The 15,202-nt window shown below is 40.7% G+C and overlaps 2 protein-coding genes across 8 annotated transcripts in view; one reads left to right on the top strand and one right to left on the bottom strand.

Moving 5' to 3' along the window:
* RARB (retinoic acid receptor beta) overlaps positions 1–9,260 on the top strand; it is a 327,800-nt gene extending 318,540 nt beyond the window's left edge. For all 5 annotated transcript variants that reach the window (XM_071735483.1, XM_071735484.1, XM_071735486.1 and 2 more), the window contains 3 exons: positions 3,483–3,687; positions 4,993–5,151; positions 8,810–9,260. In XM_071735483.1, coding sequence (XP_071591584.1) covers positions 3,483–3,687; positions 4,993–5,151; positions 8,810–9,006 — 561 coding nt within the window. In that variant the 3' untranslated portion in view covers positions 9,007–9,260. The remainder of the gene's footprint in view (positions 1–3,482; positions 3,688–4,992; positions 5,152–8,809) is intronic.
* Positions 9,261–10,347: 1,087 nt separating this feature from the next.
* The window catches only part of TOP2B (DNA topoisomerase II beta), a 61,409-nt gene continuing 56,554 nt past the window's right edge, over positions 10,348–15,202 (bottom strand). For all 3 annotated transcript variants that reach the window (XM_071735481.1, XM_071735480.1, XM_071735482.1), the window contains 3 exons: positions 11,925–12,041; positions 11,033–11,130; positions 10,348–10,833 (listed from right to left, as the gene is read on the bottom strand). In XM_071735481.1, coding sequence (XP_071591582.1) covers positions 10,672–10,833; positions 11,033–11,130; positions 11,925–12,041 — 377 coding nt within the window. In that variant the 3' untranslated portion in view covers positions 10,348–10,671. The remainder of the gene's footprint in view (positions 10,834–11,032; positions 11,131–11,924; positions 12,042–15,202) is intronic.

Raw genomic sequence — 15,202 nt, 5'->3', positions numbered from 1 at the left:
CGTTTCAAATGATCTGTCTCGAAGTTTAATAACAGTGTGTTGTGGGATAATGTCGAAGGAATGCAGGAGAAACCCGAGACCTGATGGCTGCAGTCGAGCTGAATGCTTTGCAGCAAACACACAGCTGAGCAGGGGCTGTGGCAGTGCCCCAGCAGAGCCCCTGCAGAGCCTCCTCCAGTTGATGCTGGCGCAGCATTTCGGTGTGAAAGCCTGAAGCCTGCCTTTTGCAAAAAGAAAACTGTCTTACTTGCTGCCTAAGCCTGGAAGTAGCTAAATTCCGTGGTAGCTTTATGTTTTAATTATAAATGTTGTAAGGCCCCAGGAAGTCTGCTTCTCTGCGTGCCCACAGGGGCTTGAGGCTGAGGATAACCCCAAATTCATTCCCAGTGAGGATCCAGCCTGGAAGTCATCTTCTGTGCTAGGCTTGGGGGGGTTGGTGATCTGGTTGGTCTTTGCTGAGCAGCCCCAGCCCACACCCCCAGATGGAGTGGGGCTTACAGCACCAGGGGGTGAGCATGGAGAGCTTCCCAGCGAGGGAGGCAGAAGCCAGTTGTGTGGCAGATGTGTGTTCAACCCCCGAGTTGCTTGGGGTTATAACCCCTCCCAGGCACCTCAGTCCCTCTTGGCCCAGCAGCACTGACTGGCAGCAGGTATCCAGAGTTGCCCTTGGAGAGAGGATACAGTGGAATTGTATCTTTCACTCCTGCTTGGGCTGCTGCTGGGGAGACCATTGGGAAGCACCACGGCATTGCCCAATTTAGCTCCAAGTCCTGCTCTGCTCATGTGTTGGGCTGGGGAGTCCTGAGGGTGTGGAGGGAGGAACTCTCCTTGCTAAGGCTTAGCAGTTAAAATAGCACTGGAAAGAAAGAGGCTGCCTTCTTTCTCCCCAGCTGAGTGAAGGGGAAATCAGTACCACTTAATGAACTACAGAGCCTACAGTTCCTCCTAATGTTGGGCACCTCATCATCACAGGCCACACACCCTGACTGGAAGGCAGGTACCATATGTGCAGGCTTCTGATGGGAAGGAGGAGTTGCACTCCAGTTTCTCTTGCGTGCCATTAGAGAAGTAAATCCAGTAGCTCTTGGGTTTCTCAATAACTGTGCAAAGTTTTCAAACCTCACTTTTCTGGAAAATAACAAGCTCTGCATGTTTCTTCTCCTCTATATGCAATCTTTTAATGATTTAAAAGGGAAACCAACAGTGAACTTTACAGGAGGGAACTGCCGCTGGTTACTGGCAGCGCAGAATATGGTGAACATGCTGTCTCTTGTTGACAGGGTGCCATGCTTTGTAATGTTGATTTCTGCTAATAATCCTTAAAATGCACTTCAGCTCTTCCACAGAACTTTTGGAGTTACCAGCAGCTTTTTAAGATCACTTCTATTAGTGGGCAACTTGGGGTTGGTCAAGAATATGAGTGCCGTGCGTTTGTGTTTGTGCCTCTCTTGGTTGTTGATTCAAAAAATTTGAACAGCTTATTGTAATTCAAGGGTAGGGAAATGATGTGAAACATGTCTGTCCAACCACATAGAGCTTCAGTGTATACCCACAGTGTGAGATAAGATTATTGCTGAGATAGAAAACAGTTGAAGAGCTTTCTGCAGAAATACAGCCTATTAAGTCTCTTACCGAGGAATTTAAGCAGAGAAAGAAAAGCTACCCTGTAGGTCTCTTACATGCCATGTCCTCCTCATTCTCCTCCCTGCTTATTTGGAGCAGTGTTGCCAGGGAAAGATGAAAGTGGGAGAACCAAGCCCAGCCTGGTCAGCTGCCAAGTGCTGGGGCCTCTGACTCAGAGCTTTGGCAACTATAGGAATAATTAAAATTCTCTCTGTGCTCACTTATATTCGTGTAAATCTTTTTTGTTGAATCTTTAAAACAAAGTAGGATGGCTGTATGGGAAATAAATACAGTTAAGCCCTAAAAAAATACGGCCGTAGTCTGAACTCGGCTAATCAGCTAGATTTCTGCAAGGTTTTAGTTTAGTTTAGAGATAGGCCTTCTCCCATCTCTGATTATTTTCAACAGTCTTCATTGATATGTGCAACAGGAATATGTCCACATGATGGACATCTCTTTTATTTCATCCTCAAGGCAGTGTTCACTCACAGCAGCTGTACAAACCAGCCTGTGCTGTACAGGGTCCATCACAGGAGCCATCCTGGGTTCTCTCTGAGAGGTGAAAGTGTTCCCACACCCCCTCTCTCCAGCCATGCTGCCATGGACCCCCCGCACTGCAGCCACACTCCTGACGCTGCCCTGACACCAGGGGTGTTTACTAACAAAATGCAGAGCATTCTCAGTGTTTTATTCATGCGTTTTGCATTCCACCCTGTCCAGTTGGAGGTGTGAATCCCCACCCTCCCCTTTCCTCTGAAGCTCTCTTTTATCTGGGGTCAGTGCTGGGTGGCTGTCAGCATGCAAGGTAGCTTGCCAAAACCAACACTGCCTGGGCTTGTGCAGGAGTGGGTGACACTGGCAGCAATGGGGAGGGATGCTCTGCACAGGGCGGGCAGGGTGAGTGCCCTTTCCAGCACTGCCTGGGGATTGGGGTGGGGGAAGCACCAGAGCTTCAGGAGGCCAACCAGAGGGTGAGGAGGTTTGGTGTCACTACACATGGACCTAAAAACAACAGTAAAAGAAGACAAGCTGGGCCAGCTCCTCAGGCTTCTAGCAGGCCAGGCTGCTGGCAGCCCCTCACCAGCAGCCCCCTGTGTGGAGGTTCAAAGTCTGAACTGGGTGCAAACTCCCAGGCTGGCAAGATAAGCAGCGCTCCTTGGAGGCTGGAGCTGCAGCTGCTCGGGAGATGGAGGGAGGTTTGATCTGCTTTGATCTGCTCATGGGGAATGGGTTCCCATAGTGGTGTTTTCCTACCTGCTGCCACAGAAGAAAGGGAGGCACCCCAAATACAGCAGACGTTCTGCCTCTGTCACCAACACACAGTCTGCATACACCCACACAAAGAACCGCAGAGACACTTAGTTCTTACCAAAGGCACAGCCCTGAGAAGCACTGTCATGCAAACTTGACCCCCAAAATCAATTAAATAGGTGTACGTAGGAAGAGGTGATTTATTTTTGTGATCTTGCTGGATCAGACCATAAGAGCAATAGTGATATAGCATACTAATTAAAGAGCAGTTCATGTAAATATTCTGGTAATGGTGGTTAGTTAAGTGCTGAGGATTGCCTGGAAGTTTTGTTTATTTTGTAACTCAGGGGAAAAATTCTGTTCTTAAATCTGTTAGTAAAAAATGCCTACAGTTAACTGAGTGCTCATGTTGTACCTGAGAACTTTCATGCTACTAGAACTCAATAATTTTATAAAACCAATAATTTTATTTCAGATTGTTTCCACAAGTCCGCGTGTTACAGTTCTGTGGGTAATTCACCATATGAAGAAAGTGCAGCAAAGCCTGTCACATTTTTTTCATATTTTCACATGTGAAATTCTTCATATTTTTTTCTGCCCTTCTACAGATCCTTAGAATTTGCACAAGATACACACCAGAACAAGACACCATGACCTTTTCAGATGGCCTTACCCTAAACCGAACTCAGATGCACAACGCCGGCTTTGGCCCCCTGACTGATCTCGTGTTCACCTTTGCCAACCAGCTCCTGCCTTTGGAAATGGATGATACAGAAACAGGGCTCCTCAGTGCCATCTGCTTAATCTGTGGAGGTATCGTACAGAATGAACTCGGATGCACATGAGAAGGACAGACACAATAAGACTTTATGTTTTACTTACTTTGCTTTCCTGTACTAAAACACACGAAATATTTATATGCAATATTGTTAATGTTATATAAACCACTTAACACAAAATGTTTGTCTTCCACTGGTGATAAGTTACTGGGTTTTGTTCCTGTTTCTATCCAATCATTACATCAAGCAACTGATCCTATTATTTGCCTTATGAGGACTACAAATTATATCCAGCTGCATTTTTATGTAAGCAGCATATAGGTACTTGTATGAATGGACTTTGTTAGAGCAAGAGGCCCATTATTTTTGTGCATAAATATAATTATATGCACATAGTTCCATTCCCATAGAAATTGCTGTTGAAGACTTTCTTTAGGAAAAAAAGTACATTATACTTTGAAATTAGCTTAGTGATTGGAGGGGGCGATTACAACTTGAAAGGGGCATTGTCAAGTAAAATAAGGTAAAATAATGGTTTTAATGTACACAAAAGCAAAGGCTCAGATAATTTCTAAAATCGACTGTAAGTTTCTGTTAGTTTGATCCCCCATTCTCTCTCATCCTTTGCAAGATCTAGACCAGCAATAAAAACACACCTTGTTTAGATGGCCCATTTTGTTGAACTACAAACTGGGTGCTGCTAGAAAACATGTAAAAAACAAGAGTCAGACTTTGTTGACAATGCCCCTTGTTCAAAAAAAGTTCAAAATCATCCTAATTTTACGTGTCTCTAATTATAACCCATCAAAAGCACGAGTGGCTTTGAGATGTCATTAATACGTGACCGGTTAATCTTGGTTTACGGGTGACATTTGTTGTCACTCAAGCTAGCACTGCCATCTGCTGATACCTGATGGTAGCTCACTTTATTTTAGTTCTGATTAAAAGAGGAAAAACCAAAAAAACAATTAGCTATTGTTATTTTGCATATCTAGGTAGCTTATCAATGACACATATAAAATTAATTCTGAAATACTGTTTCCAGCAATGTTTTTTCTCCTTGGAGAGGAAGGTACAGGAATAAACTGCTGAATCTGGACCACTCAAGTGACAAACCTTTCCAATCACCTAGGAAAAATGAATCGAAGTTTCAGAAAGCCGTGGTTTGCCCTTTTCCCCACAGAATACTCACTAGAGAGTGTGGGTCACGTGCAGAGAAAAAGATTAAATTAATGAAGTTCAAATCAAGAAAAGGAAGGAGCTTCTGTGACTTGGAGTTTATAAAAAGAAATAAGTACTAAATTTAAAATCACACGAGTGATATGATACTTTTCTACAGATCGCCAGGACCTTGAAGAACCAGTGAAAGTGGATAAGCTTCAGGAACCATTGCTTGAAGCACTGAAAATTTACATCCGAAAGAGACGACCCAACAAGCCTCACATGTTCCCAAAGATCTTAATGAAAATCACAGATCTTCGTAGCATCAGTGCAAAAGGTACAGTGTCTTCCAGCAATAGTGTCAGCATTAGGGTTCAGAGGAAATTGGCGTAGAGATGTGGTTTGTTATTTTTTAAATGTATCTAAGAAAGGTTCTTGTGAGTTTTCTCATCGGGCACTGAACAGGCTGGGAAGTGGCTGAGTCCACACCACTGGAAGTATCGAAAAGACAAGTAGGCGTGATGCTTAGGGACAGGGTTTAGGGGTGGACTTGGCAATGCTGGGTTAACAGTTCAACTTGATGACCTTAAAGGTCATTTCCAATCATCCAAAACAATGATTTTATGATTCTCTTCTTCTTTATGTAATTCCTGTGTTTAAATTGGTTTAAACATACATGGTGCTGCGTTCTTCATGCAACATAAGAGCGAAAACGTTGTCTTAGTATAAGTGAGTTATCAGATCATTAGCATGAACTTTTTGTTAATTATTTTAAAGCATGATAAAACACTGAATAAGGCTTTTGTAATGTTTAAAAGTGGGTCTGGGTATCTGGGCCTGTATTTTGTGTCACTAATGGCTGTCAAAAGACAGCAAGACTGCTCATGCGCAGTAGGGGCTCGCCCTAATCAGGCACAGGTGGGCTTAACACAAGCTCATGCCCACTACCTGGCAATTAGTGCCACCTGGTTGCCTCATTTCACTACAATAAACAAGCACATGAGCTTGTGTGGTACCTATGTAGCTATAGGTCGGATTTATGCCTTTGAAAAAAATTACTCATGTCATTTGACATGGTTTGAGAGACTTCAGGGGAAAAAATAGCAGTTATGTCACTCAAACAGTACACTTGTTTTACATTGAAACCTGGACTGTTACCATTTAAACAATATATATATATAAGTCAAAGGATTAAGCTACAGGTATGTCTATAAAAAGAAGTGAGCAATGTAATTGGATTGATCGGATCTGAAAAAAGTAATTTGGAAAGGAAACACCAGGAGATGGAAGAAAACATATCCTAAAGAGGAACCCCTTACCAGGCTATCATCTATAAAAATATTTAGGGGAGATGGTACATTCTGCTGTTCTTGCTTGTGGAAAAATCTGTTTCCACTTTCCTACTTCTTTGCCAGAGCCCTCCAGCTCCTCAAGAACACGGTTCTGTCTCTTTACTTTCAGGGCACTAGAAAGGATTCTTCTTTCACTTCTGACATGAGTATTTAACTTTAATTATATCATTACTGTTTTATAGTAGCACTAAATCATTCCAAAGGACTAGTGATGTCCTGGAGGGGTGGGTGTGCCTTGAGTTTTATTTGAAAAGATGTACATTAGAAGATAATGACTCTTGATGGTACATGATCCCTGAAAGCAATTACCAAAGTAAGCATGAACCTAAAAGGCCAAGAACATCTCCTTACACTTGAGTTCCTTGCACAGCTATATTCTTTTGAGGCATTAAAATTATTGTAACAAAAGAATTAAGTGTTCATGGGACTGAAGCAAGAAACCATCTTCTGAGTTTGCTTGTCCCACCATTAAACTGGAAATTGGCAATACCTGAAAAATTACTGGGGCACTACAATTGTGTACCCACAGTAACACTTGGTGCTGCAACTGACCTACTCCAGAACAGCAGAAAACAGGTACTTAATGTGGCCAAATTCAGTTCTTCAACACCACTCTGGCTACAGGCAATTTTCAGAGAAGCTGTATTAATTTCTTTCCAATTGCTTGCCCCTAACAGTTATTTAAGAGGCTTTAGAACGGGCATTCACTTGGAAAGCCATTTATTGCCTTTGTAGATGATTTCTGAGGCTCCTCAGTTAAGTGATGAACATAAACACTCCCTTCCTCTCTGGGGATGCCCACTGAGACTGAGAGCCTGCCGTCCAGCACGGACACTGACATGGATAAGCAGGAGATACAGTTCAGAGGAGAGAAACTTTGGGTATCCTCAATAACCAGATTATTTTCTCATTAGTTTTGTTGACTTCACTTGCCTTCCTTCACTTTAAAAAGAGCACAGATTCCTGTTTGCTTTAGATTTAGGATTATTTTAAGCTGGTCAGGAATCCAATACAACATGTTAGGTGGGATACTTGAATGCTGAGGTTTATGGCTATAAATTGCCTGATGCTGGCTTTATAAGAAAAACCTTCCTATCAGCAGCAAAATAGATGCAGCATTCGTGCCTCTGTGTGGGACAGAATCTCTACTGTATATCCTCACTTTATTTGAGGTGTAATTGAGGAGAGGCTGAGGGAGCTGGGGCTGTTCAGCCTGGAGAAGAGGAGGCTCAGGGGAGACCTCATCACTCTCTACAACTCCCTGAAAGGAGGTTGTAGCCAGGGGGGGGTTGGTCTCTTTTCCCAGGCAACTCTCAGCAAGACAAGAGGGCACGGTCTCAAGTTGTGCCGGGGGAGGTTTAGGTTGGACATTAGAAAGAATTTCTTTACTGAGAGGGTGATCAGACATTGGAATGGGCTGCCCTGGGAAGTGGTGGATTCTCCATCCCTGGAGATATTTAAAAAGAGACTGGATGTGGCACTCAGTGCCATGGTCTGGTAACTGCAGCGGTAGTGGATCAAGGGTTGGACTTGATGATCTCTGAGGTCCCTTCCAACCCAGCCAATTCTATGATTCTATGAATTCTAAAATATTCCTGGTCTTTGTGGTCCTCACCATTAAGTAGCTGAATATTTTATTAACTTACTTTCAGTCCTTAAGCTGTATCACTTGTTTACAAGAGGCTGTGGTACTTACTGAGGGTGTATGAGCATTCCTGCTGCCTGTTGAGGGCTCTCTGACCCTCACTGCCCATCAGCAACAGCAAAACACAAAATCCCTCAGCTGGATCTTTGTGCTTTCCAGCTCATGCTTTTTTCCAGTTACAGCCTTTCTTTTCACAGAGAAGTTTTTCTTCCATCCAAACATTTCAGGATTTCCCTATTTGTGGTAACTCATGAAGCCCTAAGCAGCTCCCTCAGAGATACCTGCCCACTATCAGGCAGGGTCTTGGCCCTTTTTTTAAACACAGCTTTCCTGTCATGCCGTAACCCTGTACACAAAGCACAGTGGAGATTCTTTTTTTTCCCCCTCAAAAGCTGCTGGCTTGCAGTATGAGTAGTCAGGATTGATGTAGTAATTTTGTTTAATCCTACACAGCTGAACCCAATTCTTTTATAAAACAATGATTTGTTGAATTCTTATTTCAGAGTTTTCTGTCTTGGGAAGAAATGTTCTGACTTGAGCCACTGCAGTTCACTTACAGCATTCACTTCACCTGTTAACACAAATCAGCCAGAATTTTTGTCAGTAGCCTTTGCAGATCCAGCACAGCTTAAAAACAGTGAAGTACATGGCTATAAAGATACCTATGTGATCACAGTTTAATTTTTCAGTACAATTTAATGCTATTTTCATTCCTTCTATGAAAAGAAGCAACTCATCCAATTTACCCCTATTGTAATATCAGTTGCTATGCCATAATTTTTAGTTCTTTATGAGTATTCATCCTACTCCTTTTTCTTGTAATGAATGAAGAAGTTCACTTACATAATTTTGTATGCAAAACACACAGAAGGAGACACCAAATCCTCCATTAAAGTAACACGCCCTGTAATGACTGCTGCTGATGCTAACAAAAAAGGAAATTGTATAAATCATACTAATGGAAAGGGCTTGTTTTTGTTTTTTTTTTTTTTTTAAAGGTGCAGAACGTGTCATTACATTGAAAATGGAAATTCCTGGATCCATGCCACCTCTTATTCAGGAAATGTTGGAGAACTCTGAAGGACATGAACCACTGACACCATCCTCCAATGGAAATACTGCAGAACACAGTCCTAGTATCTCACCTAGCTCAGTGGATAACAGCAGTGTCAGTCAATCCCCTATGGTGCAATAAGACATTTTCCAGCTACTTCAGACATTCCTAATACCGTATGTACAGGGATGAAAAGCAAGAAAAACATTTCTACTGCTGCTTAGTTTCTGGACTTAATATATATCTATATATGTGTATATATATATATATATATAGATAAAAACTCAACAAGGACCAATAAATTTTCATATGTATCGATATATACTCCTTGCTGTTTAAACTCTTAAAACTAGAAAATGCAAACTTTTGAAACTCTAAATCAGCCATTTCATGCAGAAAAAAAAAAAAAAAAAAAAAAAAAAATAGCTAAGCTTCTGTTTTCTCCTCTGAACATTCAGGATTGCATGGTGACAAGACAGATCTCAAACTTTAAATTCTGGTTGCATTTCTGATGACTTTGTACATACAAATGTATGGCTGTACGTTCTAAACTGGATGTTTGGTGCTTTCCTTTTGTCTCTCATACTTAAACCGATCAAGATACCAACCATCTGAAATGGACTACTGTACACACCCAGGAAAGGAAGTTTAAAGGACCGTCTGATTTAGTTTAACACAAAAACTTGTCTTTGATGCCCTCAGTTTGCATCTCCTTCATTGTAAAAATTAAACAGAAAGTCACTGCACTAGCAGAGAAGACGTCGGCATCAGCGCTAACTGCCAGATCAGTCAATCAGATATCGTTTGATCCAATGTTAATGTCACTTTAAAATTTAAAGAAGTGGGTTCTTACCTGGCTGGTGCCCTAGCTACACAATTAACTCCAGTAATGATAGCCTCCAAGGCAGAAACACTTCTCAGTGTTACCATGATTTTGTTTACTCGTTCACAAGCCATTGGGGAAGCTTCGTGGGATGATAAGCAGCAGACTCATTTCCAGCATTTGAATCGGGTCTCTGAGTCTAGGGTATTTCCTAAAGAATCAACTGCCAGGAATTAGCTGGGTTATCCAGCCTTCCAGGAGCTAGGGAAGTACAGCTAGGACTTCCAGAAACACAAGGAGAGAATCTGCCTTCTTGGCCTTGTTAAATCACCATGAAGCAGAGTGAAAACTGTGGTAGAATGGTTAACAGATTTAAAGTGTCAGTTTCTTAGGTTTCATTTAAAGCACTAGTGGTTTGGTTTTTGTTTTTTTTTTATATATATATTCTAGCAAGTCTGTGATGTACTTTCACTGGCTCTGTTTGTACATTGAGATTGTTTAACAATGCTTTCTATGTTCATATACTGTTTACCTTTTTCCATGGAGTCTCCTGGCAAAGAATAAAATATATTTATTTTAAAAAAAAAAACAACAAAAAAACCAACTGTGTAGAAGTAGTGCCTCTAATCCAAATTACACACACACACACACACACACGGTAGTTTTCCATTTTTTAATGTTTAAACTTCATTTCAAAAAGCAGGTTTGCTGTTTGCAACCATGACAATTAAAATGTGCTTTAGCACAGCTGTCTAGAACATCTCTACAAGCCAGTCAGACAAATACATGACATTTCAATGAGTAAAAAAGAGCATAAAACTGTAGGTGTAAGAACAAAATGTTAAAATGCCTACACACAATAATAAAAACCATCAATTACATTATCACATAAAATAAGTCAAATGTACAAAAGTTTGCGACAGAAGGGACAAAAGGACAACACAAGGTATTTGTTGGAAAACATTTGTGTGCTCTTTGGGCACTTAATTAAACATATCAAAGTCATCATCTTCATCAGACTCTGCAAAGTATTTAACTTCTTTTCTAGCCCGGCCTGTCCGTGGCTTTGGGGCAGTTTCGGAGGCAAAGCTTGACTGAAAGATTTCCACATCAGAATCCTGGTCAAAAGCGGCTTTCTTGGATTTCTTTAGGAAAGAAAAGACAAATCAAGTTGTGATGCTGCGTGCATTTTCCCTTTTAATTCAGAACTGAAGGAAACCGTCCCTGACATCTGTAACTCCCATTACCATATTAGTAACCTATAATGAGAACATGTACTTTTTGTGTAAAGTAATCATTAGGTTCTTTTTTTTTTAAGGAGAAAAGAGCAGAGAGAGAACTGACCTTGCTTGGTGTCAATTTCGGGGTTTTCTTCCCAGGGTTGTATTCACCTTCATTTTCTGAACTGGATGCTTTCCTTTTCTTTGCCCCTCTACCTTTTCCTAGGTGAGAGAATATGATTTTATTTTGATTTCTTATTTTATTTTTTTTTTTAAAAAAACTCCAGAGTTCAGCAAACTGAAAAAAACTTAACTGAAATTACCTTACTATGTTTACATGTAAAGTTAAATTTATTTCACAACAAGCTTCTTCACACCAGCAGTAAATTACAATGTATTTTATTTTCTCAGTTTTAAAAGTTGCTATTCACACTAGCAACTGAAGCTGTCAGTTCAAGATAAGGACATTAGATCAAATGACTTCCAGACTGAAGTACAAGTCCTCAGACATGCTATATACTGATTACACAGCATTAATTCACCTTTACTATTTAGTAAATTTACTGTTAAGTGCCAACACTGGCACATCCTTTACAGACTTCTCTGATGACATCATTTGATGTGTTTTGTTGTAAGGACTCTGACAACTAAGAATGAAGATACCAAAGAATTTTTTTTTAAAGCCAGAAGTCACTACTTGCTGGAATTATTACCAGAATTTTACTGTCTTGTAAAAAGCTGAGGTGAAAAGACAATAATCAATACCCAATAGAACAGACGAACAAAAAGAGGACTTTTGGAGCTCTTAAATGCATTACCAACAGTGAAAGAGAAAAAAGTTTACACGCTGTTTGTTACAAGTCAGTCCACTATTTTTGTCACAGAAAAGGCTCATGGCTGAGTAATAATTTACTAATAAAATCAGCGTGGTTCCAACTTAAGAGACACTACTTTATCTTCCTCATAAAAATTACTGCAAACCCATGTTACACAGGACACAGCACCAAAATTCTTACCTTTGGGTGCTGCGGTCTTCTTTGGAATACCAAATTCTGAATCCGAGTCAGAGTTTATAGTTTCCACTTTCTTGGCCTTCGGAGCTCTTTTAGGTTTAGGGGGCACATCTAATTTTGCTGTTAGGAGTTAAAGATACTAAAGAGGTTAAATTCACATATTGGCTAGAGGTACTAAATTTTATTAGCTACTCAATTACAGCATAAATGTTAGGTGTTAAAACAAGATGAGTGGTATCTGCACCTGGGGACAACAGACTTCAGCTTTTACGCTAAAATTGCCTGAAATAAAAAGGAGGCTTCTGTTACCATACTTAAAAATTGATCAATGCATCCAGTAAGTGCCAGTAGTTTTGATTAAATACTTTTTCATCTTTTTGAGCTTGCTGCTCCTAACATTTTTGCATTCACAGTGGTACAACTGCAGGACAATCTTCCCTGTGATTACTGTAGGAATTTGAGAGACAGTGCATCCCACTGTGACACTGTTTTCTGTCAATATCAGTGAAAATGAACCTCAGAAAAAGCAGAAAGGAGCCTCATCTGTGGATTCTTTTTTTTTTAAAAACATTTCAATTGCTGCTAGACAACTAGCCTTGCCATCTTTTTAAGATAGTTATTGTTATGTCCACACAATGGGTGACAAAGATCACAATCAAAGAATCTTTTAGGTTGGAAAAGACCCTTAAAATCATAGGATAATATTTTCTATATGCTTAAAGACAAGTCAGTCTTCTGCAGAAAAGACTTGGGGAAGGAAGCAACGGAGCTTAGGATGGAAATCAGGAACCGTATTTGAAAGCAACTTGAAATAAGTCTATCCAGGTATCTCAGATGGGAAAAACCACTCGTATTAGCCTGAAGTTAAAATAAATAAGCCACAAAGTCCTACTGAAAGCCTGAAAAAGCCTACTGCAAGCCTGAAAAAAGTACTCAGCAACCTAAAGCAGAAGCAATGCTTCCAGAATCACAATTAGTTAGTTATCAGTAACAGAGGGGGTAAGTAGTGTCACCTGAAGGTACATGAATTTAGGTCCCAACATACAACAAAGTCCTTCAAACAGGAAGAAGCTTCACCAGCATAAAGAAATGCAGACTGGGGTGCAGGGAAGGGAAAGACTCAGAAGTTTCATCACCCTGAAGATGACAAGCAGAAACTGTGACCAACAGAATCTTAGCAGAGGAGATCCACTGTAGACCTAGGTGACATTCAGCATCAGGAGCTGGGGTTTAAATGTCCTCATACAGGATTATATATGCTTTGGCCAGGTAATTGGGCCTTGCACAGTTCCTCATCCTATTCATACAAAACTTGCACAGCATACAGAAAGCCAAGTGTGCTCTATTGACAAGTCATAAGCAGCACATGCACCCCCAGATGTTACAATCTTCAGCTGGTCCCAAGTCCTTGGGTCTGTTAACTAATGTTAGAAAAGAGGCAAAGTTTGCACTGACAAACAAGGGATTGTGGAGAAGAACTGGGAAATGAAAGAGAGGTGTGACACACTGCCACAAACACTAGACTTGTTCTTCCCTTGAAACAGAGCTTGTTATCACTGAGCAACTCCTGTGAAGTCTGCATGCAGAACACCAAGTCTAAAGGACAGTAAACCTCTTGTTATCTATTGGCTAAAATAAGTATCTATGGATTCCAGAACATGCATGTCCCTCTGCACTACCTCTAGTGGGATACTGAAGCTGCTACCTTAGATTGTGTACCTAAACCTTGCACAAGTGGGAAAGATCTCTGACAGCAACTAGACTGCAGTCAGCTCACCCAAGATGCCCATTAGGTAAGATGACATGAAAGGAAAGTCTGCAGTGGGGTCAGCATACAGTAGGCTCACAAGAAGCCCAAGTTTTTGGTAAAAAGTCAGCAATTATGCCAGTCCTACAGCTAAAAGGAAGGGTACATCTCACTGCTAGAATCTCACCAGCTCAAGGTGCACAGCTGTTTGTAATCAAAGAGGAAGACTGCTTTTCAGATTCCCCTTAGGCTTACTATAAAGCACTAGAGCCACAGACTTCTCAAACAGTGCATGGAAAGCAAGCTCAGCAGTCTTTTTATCCACTGTAGTGACCACTAGAGGTCAAGAGATTTCTTCTCAAATTGACAGACATCTGAAAAGAAGCTCATACCTGTTCCTTTATTTCTTCTCATTGAAAGGGAATGTGGCTGGGCAAACAGCAAGGCAACAGAAGGTTCTTCAATTTCAGCCTCCTAGCTTTAAAAATCCAAGCTCTGAAGTCACTGAAAATCAAGCAGCTCTGGAATGATTCCCAGTGTGAGGATGAGTGGATGCAATATTAAGATACCAGAAAATGTTTTTCGAAGGGGCTACTGATACCAGGTGTGGAGATGGACTTAGAATTAAAGAAATAACTAAAAGGATACCTGACAACCAATGAACTAAGCATGCTAGTTGATCACTGCACTGTCAAAACTTACCATGACACTGTGGTCATGTCTAACCTGGGCAAAGGAAAAGAGATGAAAACTGGTGAAAGCAACGTGTCATTGACACAGGCTGAGAGGAAGGCTCCTAAAGGCTACTCTGAAGGCAAAAAACTTTTCCATGAAAGAGCCTGTTTGTATCTACTTAGTGAGTTAATTAGAAACTCAGATCACAGCCATGTTGTAAGGTTTCAGGTTAATGACAACCCATCACATCTAGGCCTTGAGAAAACAGAACAGAAGAGATTGTATGCTAAATTGTATCCATGCTTGGTTACTGCATACACTGTTCTCTAGATAATCGCTGCAGTACAGAAGTTTTAACAAAGGAGGTCAGCTATTTCTGTAAAGAGTCTTCATTTCCTGTACTATAGAACATTGCTAGCTGAAAGCTTTTGAGAATCATTCAGACATTTGCTGACTCAAAGTTTACAATTAGATGAGACCCAATGCAGCATGAAGAGATGATAAGAGAAGCAACAGGGGAAAGGATGAAAAGATGCAGCAGTTTGGTGCTACCTAATACATCAGATTTTTTTTTTCTTGTTTACAAGAAGGCAAGTTAACTATTTTAAGTGGCTGATTTCCTGCAGATTCCTCAAGGTATCTTTTTTAGGAAGAATGAGTACATCAATTTGAACTGTAAATTGATCAAAAGAAGCTTTGAAAAAAAAAAAAAAAAAAAAAAAAAGAGACCACAGTATCACAGGAAAATCTTGTTGAAGGACACAAGATTGAGCAGCAAGAAAAAAGGAAGTTATCTGAAACAAACACAGGACAAAAGGCAAATATCTGAGAGTAAGAAAATCCCCAGTCTATCATGTGC

Source organism: Heliangelus exortis, chromosome 2 (genome assembly GCF_036169615.1).
Source record: "Heliangelus exortis chromosome 2, bHelExo1.hap1, whole genome shotgun sequence".
NCBI classification, from domain to species: domain Eukaryota; kingdom Metazoa; phylum Chordata; class Aves; order Apodiformes; family Trochilidae; genus Heliangelus; species Heliangelus exortis.
Note: the sequence above shows the minus strand (reverse complement) of the source record. Positions and strands in the feature narration are given on the sequence as shown.